General features: G+C 33.2%; 1 protein-coding gene across 1 annotated transcript; it reads left to right on the forward strand.

The window, feature by feature from the left end:
- Positions 1-3,689: 3,689 nt before the first annotated feature.
- LOC106340821 (GATA transcription factor 2-like) lies at positions 3,690-4,801 on the forward strand. Its single transcript, XM_013779655.1, has 2 exons — positions 3,690-3,950; positions 4,040-4,801. The coding sequence occupies exons 1-2, from the start codon at positions 3,747-3,749 to the stop codon at positions 4,604-4,606; spliced, it is 771 nt and encodes a 256-aa protein (XP_013635109.1). The 5' UTR covers positions 3,690-3,746; the 3' UTR covers positions 4,607-4,801.
- Positions 4,802-7,609: the final 2,808 nt, after the last annotated feature.

A 7,609-nucleotide genomic window follows, 5' to 3' on the forward strand; every position in this document is an offset into this window, starting at 1 on the left:
TTTGATTATAAACTCTTGTTCTTGTTTATGGTGTACAAAAGAGTGAGATGAGTGATGGTATTTATAGTGAACAACAATACATAAAATAACAAAGATAATGCTTAATTTGGTAAATGAGTGGGTGATCATAGTGTTTGATGAGTAGATGATCATAGTGCTTGAGTTGGTAAAGGAGTGGATGATCATAGTGCTTGAGTTTGGTAAAGAAGTGGATGATCATTTCAATGCTTAATTTATAACAATAATAATAATATTCGGTGTCTTTTTGGGCACATGAGGACGCACGTGTTCGTACTGTTTACTTTGGGATCACCGCCTCTCTGTCCCTCACGTGATTCAAGAAAACAAAAAAAATCAAAAAAAAAACTTTATTATATAAGATAATATATATTCATGGTTACATGTGTAGTAATATTAATATATGCGAGTTAGGAGCGTTCGTAATGGTCACTTGCTGGCTTCAGAGTCACGAGATCACAACATCTCTGGAGCATGTAATCCGTAAGTCAAATTTGGTTCGTTAAAATACAGATATATGACAAAAACAGGACACTCTGATTGAGAAAGAGGGACCAACGAGAAGATTAGTGCCACTGCTAACGTACATTGATGTACTTTGATGTTTGCATGTAGTTCTACTTTGATGTAAACAATGATATAAATAGTAATTCATTGTAACATGGGAATGTACCGTACGTATACGAGAGTGAACCTTCTGGGCCAATTAGATGACAGCTGGAAAAGACACTGTCGGTAGTAAGTGTAAAATCAATTAAAAATAGTGAAAAGAAACAAATATCTCATATGGGTTCCTCTCGTTCCGTGCCATCGTGTTTAGTTAATGCTGAATGTGCAGTGGGGTTGGGTCCTTGTGGGGAGTCACTTTGGTCGTAACAATTTTAAAAAAAAAATTAAATATGCTTTCACATTATTCAAAGATTATATCAAAGTTAATCATAATGTGATAAACCCTAGAAGACGTCATACGACACGGCCCGTTTCTTTCTCCTTCTCTTCGATTCAACACAGTTTTTCATTTAGTTTTGTGAAGACTTCTTGAAATATGGGCTAAATAATCATGTTCATGCATGCAAATCAATTTGTATTCAACTTCTCGTTTTGCAGGACGAAGTTAGAGCTGCTCCATCCATTAGTATCTAAAGCTTCTTATCACCAAAATAATAATTTTATAGCATTATGTAATTATATAATTAAATTTTATTTATATTTAAAAGATTAAGTTAGTGATGGAAAGACACATGACATTACAGGTGTCTCTCTCTCCTATTTTCTTTTTATTTTCATTTTCTTTTAAAATTTAGATACCATAAACATACTTTCTTTGAAGTTGCTCTTATATTGTATAACTTAGAGCACGATTAACCCGGCGTTTTTAGAGTGGGGTTCTTAGCGGAAGTTAAGAAACTGTTTCTTAACTTTTAACTAAAAAGGCTAAGAACCCGTTCTTAGCGTTCTTATTTAAGAACCGGTTCTTACCATTTTTAGTTAAAAATTAAGAAACAGTTTCTTAACTTCCGCTAAGAACCAGAATTTCGGGTTAATCATGCTCTTATACACAACATTTCCAAACACCAAAAAAATCATATCTACTAAGATATACATTCAATTCATTATTCATATGAGGTTGTTTGTTTTGGTTTTCTATATTTAATCATCCAACTCTGTTTTTTGGTACAACATTTTGCCCTCACATGCATCCACGTGGCTCAGTGATATTTTCCTTTATTCGTTCGTTTATTTATTTTCGTAAAGGTGAAAATTATTTATCTTTGGGAATTAGGACTCATGTGGATAGGCCAAGAACTATATAAGATTGTCGGCATGTACAGTAAAGCATGTGTTATACCTACATTTATATGAAAAATACTAAGAGAGAGGGGCTAAACTTAGGTTAATCATATTCTTACATTATTCGTCTGCAGCAGCATAGTATTTAATAGAGGAAATCACTTTAATTTTATTTTAAGCTTATATAAATCACAGTTAACAAATACATTGATTTATACGCCTTGTTAGTTGGACAATGGAGCAGATTTTCATTGCACATGAGCGGAGCAAATTGTCAAATCTAATTAGGTGCATATCAATTAAGATATATTTCATATTTTATATATTTGTAAATATTTATAAAAAAATTATTAAAAAAATAAAACAAACGATTTGGTAACCACAAGGAGCAAAGTTTTAATATATATACGGATGCGTGTTATCATTTATTTGAAAGAAAACGAACACAGAAAATAGGTAGACCCACTACATAATACGTACATAATATTAGTACAAAAGCATGAAAGAGATGTATCCCCTATATATATGATGGCTGCGAACATTTTTGTAATTAGAGGAAAATACAAAATATGAATTATATACTCAGGTTAGTTTAACTATTTTTGGTTTGAAAAAGTTGTTTCAGTTATATAGTTTTCTGGTTAGAATGCGGCAGTGAGAGTAATTGGTAAAATTTGTAAATATATTGACTATTTTTCCTAAAATCTAAAATATTTTTATCAGTAAGTTAGGAAATGAAGCTTTTGAAAATGACTTCAACCAAAGTAAATTCCTTAAAAGTAATGAGATTGTGTTTCTTTTTTTTTTTTGAAAAAGATATGAGATTGTGTTTATGATGTTATATAATTAGTTATAGAGAAAATGACTAGGATAGTATTAAAAAAGTTTTTGTAACAAATATAACCTATAAGAATAAAAATGACCAAAATATCACTTAATGTTTTATCAAAAGAGATAAATATACACTTATACCCCAATGGTAAATTAATTTAGACATTAAGGTTTAGAGTTAAGGGGTAGGGTTTAGGATTTAGGATTTAGGGTTTAGGGTTTAAGATTTAGGGTTTAGGTTTTAGGGTTTAGAGTTGGGGAGTGGGGTTTTGGGATAAGATTTCAAATTTTGAAAAATAAATAAAATTTAAATTTTTCAAAAGATAAAATGCTATTTTAGTCATTTTAGTTTTTGAAGGCTATTTTTGTGACATAAACTTAGAAATGTGCTATTTTGGAGATTTGCCCTTAGTTATATCCATCAGGAAATCATCAACTTTCAGATAATAAGTAAACAAAATCAAATCGAGTAGAATCACTAGTGCACTTGAATCATCAACGCTTTTCACAATATACACCACAACAGTTGCTGCAACCCCTAATGTTTATTATAACACGTATGTTAGCTTATATAATCACGAGAAAAAACGTGAAAAGTTAAATAAAGTTCATTATTCGACGCTTGGTTTTCCAAAATCAACTTAATGGTCTTAAGAGCTGAGAGTTGATTCTGTGACATGTTAGACTAGAGTTCAATCACTCTAGTATCAATCGTGGTAACTCACGTTGTTCTAGGTATTAGATGTTTTTTTCACATACTACGTACGTGGATCAGTTAAATTTTTGACTCATAGTCTCTTATATATATAAGTTCAAATAACTCTTAGCTTTTGAATACTAATAGACAGTAAGTGCATAGTGTTAACTATTTTTTTCAAAAATATATAGAAAAATATTTTGTTTTTAAAGAAGAATGAATGTGAAGAGTAGGGTCGAGTCACTCACGGTGCATGGTCACTCTCTTTGCACGTTCTCTTGCCCTATTCTCTTCTCTCTCCCTTTCATTATCTCTCCCTATTAAAGACTCTCACCAGTCACAGACTCTAGAGTATGTGTGAGAGAGACAGAGTCGGAGTTTGCAATAGAGATCGCATTCATAACTATCAATGGACGTCTATGGCTTATCTTCACAAGACTTACTTAGAGTCGATGACCTTCTTGACTTCTCCAACGAAGACATCTTCTCCGCCTCTTCTTCCACTTCCACCGCGGCTCCGTCCTCCTCCTCTTTCCCTCCTCAGAACCCTAACTACCACCATCATCTCCCTTCCTCCGCCGATCATTCTTTCCTCCACGACATCTGCGTTCCCGTATGCTCTCTCCAATGATCCAATCTTGAAAATGATATTCGATTTTCTTGATTTTCTTGGATTTTGATATATATTTTTTTCTTGTGTAGAGTGATGACGCAGCTCACCTGGAGTGGCTCTCACAATTCGTCGACGACTCCTTTGCTGATTTTCCGGCGAACCCACTAGGAGGAACTATGACGTCCGTGAAAACTGAAACCTCGTTTACGGGGAAACCAACAAGCAAAAGATCAAAACCTCCAGCTGCTTTGGTCGGAACATGGGCACCGATGTCGGAACCCGACCAGAATATTCATGTCACCGGGAGGTCCAAGCCTAAGAAAGAACACTCCAACGGAGGAGGAAGACATCAATCTTCGTCAGCGGAGACCGCGGAAGGAGCAGGGTTGAGGAGATGCACTCACTGTGCATCGGATAAGACGCCACAGTGGAGGACAGGACCACTCGGGCCTAAGACGCTGTGTAACGCATGTGGAGTCCGGTTTAAATCCGGTAGACTTGTACCGGAATACAGACCGGCTTCGAGTCCGACTTTTGTTTTGACTCAGCATTCAAACTCTCACCGGAAAGTGATGGAGCTGAGAAGACAGAAGGAGGTTATGAGACAACCACACCAAGTCCAACTTCACCACCACCACCACCATCCGTCGTTTTAGTCAGACGTCACCTTTTTGTTTTTTTTTGTTCTTCTTGGAGGGTTGGGTGGTCACGTGATGTGTCGCGAGTCTACTGGTGTTGATCACGTGACCGACGACGATGGGAGCCTAAAGTTAATTAGTGTTAAACACGAACTCTGCTAATAAATTCAACCTTGTTAATTGTTATTATTAAAAATTATAAACACTTTGGTTTTGTCTTTTCTCCTACGTTATTATTTCAGCTTTATTTATCTTTAGAAAAGAAAAGGAAAAAGAATTACCATTGGAGACGATGAATTAGAAAATGCTTAGTTTTTTTTTTGCTTAGTTATTTTCAGAAGCATGCAACTTTAGAATATTTTTTAGCATGATAAATTTTATTCGGAATGCATCATTTCACGAAATTTATAAAGCATTTACCAGTTATGATGATTTTTAAAAAATATATATTTCAAAGTTATACACTAATGACATATCTAAGCAAAAAATGAATTTGAGACCGTAAAGTCTAAACCGGTTGTCTTAGATTTGACTTTAGTTTGATTACTCTTTCATTAAAAATCAAACAAAAGTAACTGGATTAAAGACACACACTCTTGGTGGGACAACATCATCATCAACTTGTATTGCTAACTATTTCCCAAAGAACCAAAAGCCCTTGAAAACACAAGACAAAATGGGATTATATCTTTCGCAATTGAAACCAAACAAAAAAGTTAGTCAGAATCACGTTTTAGACATTTCATTCATAGTAGCTCTCACCTTCCTAAAAATACCCATATTTAACATTGAGCTTGGATACAGAGCACATAAAGAAGTTTAGCATGTGGTTGAGAATGGTAATAATGATCCAGTCTTGGAATGCAAGAAAATACAAAAAGAAAAAAAAATATGAATCCCCTTTTTGCTTAAAACACACTTACAAGTCTTAGAATGCAAGTCAGACAAAAATCGGAATCCAATTTATTTTTGTTATCCAGTTAAAACCAGATTTTTTTCATAAAGAATGTTAGGTTTTGAACCTTTTCTTAGTGCTTATACTAAGATTGAAATCTGATATCAAAACTTGTCTTTATTTACTCTAAAAAAGTGTTTCTTCAGAACAGCAATAGAGATTACAAGATAGCAAAAGAAGGCTCTCTCTTTCTCTCCACTTATAACACAATCACCATATTAACTTTCCTATTCTCTATTGTCTTTGTAAAAGACATTAACCGACGACACTAAACAAAGAAAAGAATAACCAAACGTTTCTTCTTTGTACAGGATTGGGAGGTGGACATGGAGTTGGACCTTAAAGAGAATTGGGCTGAAGCTAGTTGGGCCCATCTTCAAAACAAAGAATTTAACGACAATCTACAACATTTTTGTTCAACCATGAAAAGTGTTTCAAACCCAATTTTTTACGGTGAATAAGTAACAATTAATTATCTTGGTCCACTAAAAGCAAAAAAGAATATTTATCTTCAACGGTTAGTAGTTATCGGGTTGTGTGAGCCGTGAGGCAACGGGTATATTTTGATTTTTTTTTTTTTTTTAACCAAACGGGTATATTTTGATATTTGCATTTATTGTTTATTTTATAAATAAAAACAAAACAAAACAAAAAAAAGAAGTAAATTGGGAGTAACGCACGAGTCAGTTACTTTCTATATATAGTTTGGTCACACTGCACAGAAGGCAAATAGTCCAACAACAACAACGAGAAAAATGTTGGAGAGTGAGAGAACAAAAGGAACGACTTGTCGTGTCAAGTGTGAGTGAGAAATGTTCTAGATATTGGCTTTTACTTGATCTCGGGCAGTGAATCTGTATGGGGCTTTCATTCTTCTTTTTCTTGGGTTCGTCGATTCCGGTTTGCCTCTCGGGGGAGTGTCAGTTCTTGTTTTGGTTGTGGTGATGTTTCACTGCTTGTTTCCGGCTTCATCCAAGTTTGATTTTGCTGCTCTTTGATGTTGATTAAGGTTCTCGTGTCGTGTCTGCCTCCTCGTATGGTCTGCTAGGCCTGCGAAGCAGTGGATTCTATTTTCAGGTCTTCTCTTTGCGACGAGGTGAGCCCGTCAATGTCTGATTCTTTCTTCTTTTCTTTTTTAAACCACTGTCTGATTCTTTCTATTACTGTCAAAAAAACGTGATGATAAAATTTCATGCCTTGTGGTAGGTTGTCAATATTGGATCACTGATAAAATTGGATATATCCATTTCGTCTGGCCATGTCATTGACGTGGTCATTACTGTCAGGGCCGTCGTCTTTCTCCATCCTAAACTGATTTGCAAGGTATTATGGTCTTCTTTGCTAACATATTTTTTTATCAGAATATTTTTTTCACAAATTTTGTTTTTAAATAAAACCTTTCAAAAATTTTAGGTGAAAAATTCTATTTTACTTTACTGATAATGAAACATTAATGTATAGCTAGACTCTGAAAGGACGGGTATATATATATATATATTTTTTAAGAAATTTAATTTTTATATTTGTGTTATTTTTTATAATCAAATTTTTATTTAATTTAAAATAAATTTTAGTAACTATATTAAATATGTCAAGTTGCATAACTATACACTTGTGTCATATGCATGTCATAAATTATTTTTAAACTTTATTTCTAAAGTTTGCAACATATTAAATTTTCTTAATAATTACCTAACATAATTAGTCAAGAATATTCGTACCATAAAATCTGACTTGAAATCGACCCCAAAATCAAAGTCTCATATTCTATTAGACCTAGCCTATATATTCGAACGGTTCTTAAAGTATTATATCTGAAAACTACAAATCTAACCTACACCGAAAACGAACAAATTTTTTGAAAAATATTTGGAAAAAATATTTTTTAGTATATTCTGTTAAATATATATATATATGTAAATGGGTTAATATGGTATTCATTAAGTTTAAGTAAAATCATATTTAATAAATATTTTTTAATCAAATAATCTATTTAAAACCCGTTAAACTAAAACCCGTAAAATATATTTTTATAAATAATACTACCATAAGAATACATATTGTCA

This window comes from Brassica oleracea, chromosome C4 (genome assembly GCF_000695525.1).
Source record: "Brassica oleracea var. oleracea cultivar TO1000 chromosome C4, BOL, whole genome shotgun sequence".
In the NCBI taxonomy this organism is placed as follows: domain Eukaryota; kingdom Viridiplantae; phylum Streptophyta; class Magnoliopsida; order Brassicales; family Brassicaceae; genus Brassica; species Brassica oleracea.

Bases quoted from the DNA above. Each gene is read 5' to 3' on its own strand.
- LOC106340821 (XM_013779655.1), top strand. From the start codon at position 3,747: ATGGACGTCTATGGCTTATCTTCACAAGACTTACTTAGAGTCGATGAC. The intron at 3,951-4,039 runs GTATGCTCTCTC...TTTCTTGTGTAG, and splicing joins TCCACGACATCTGCGTTCCC to AGTGATGACGCAGCTCACCT.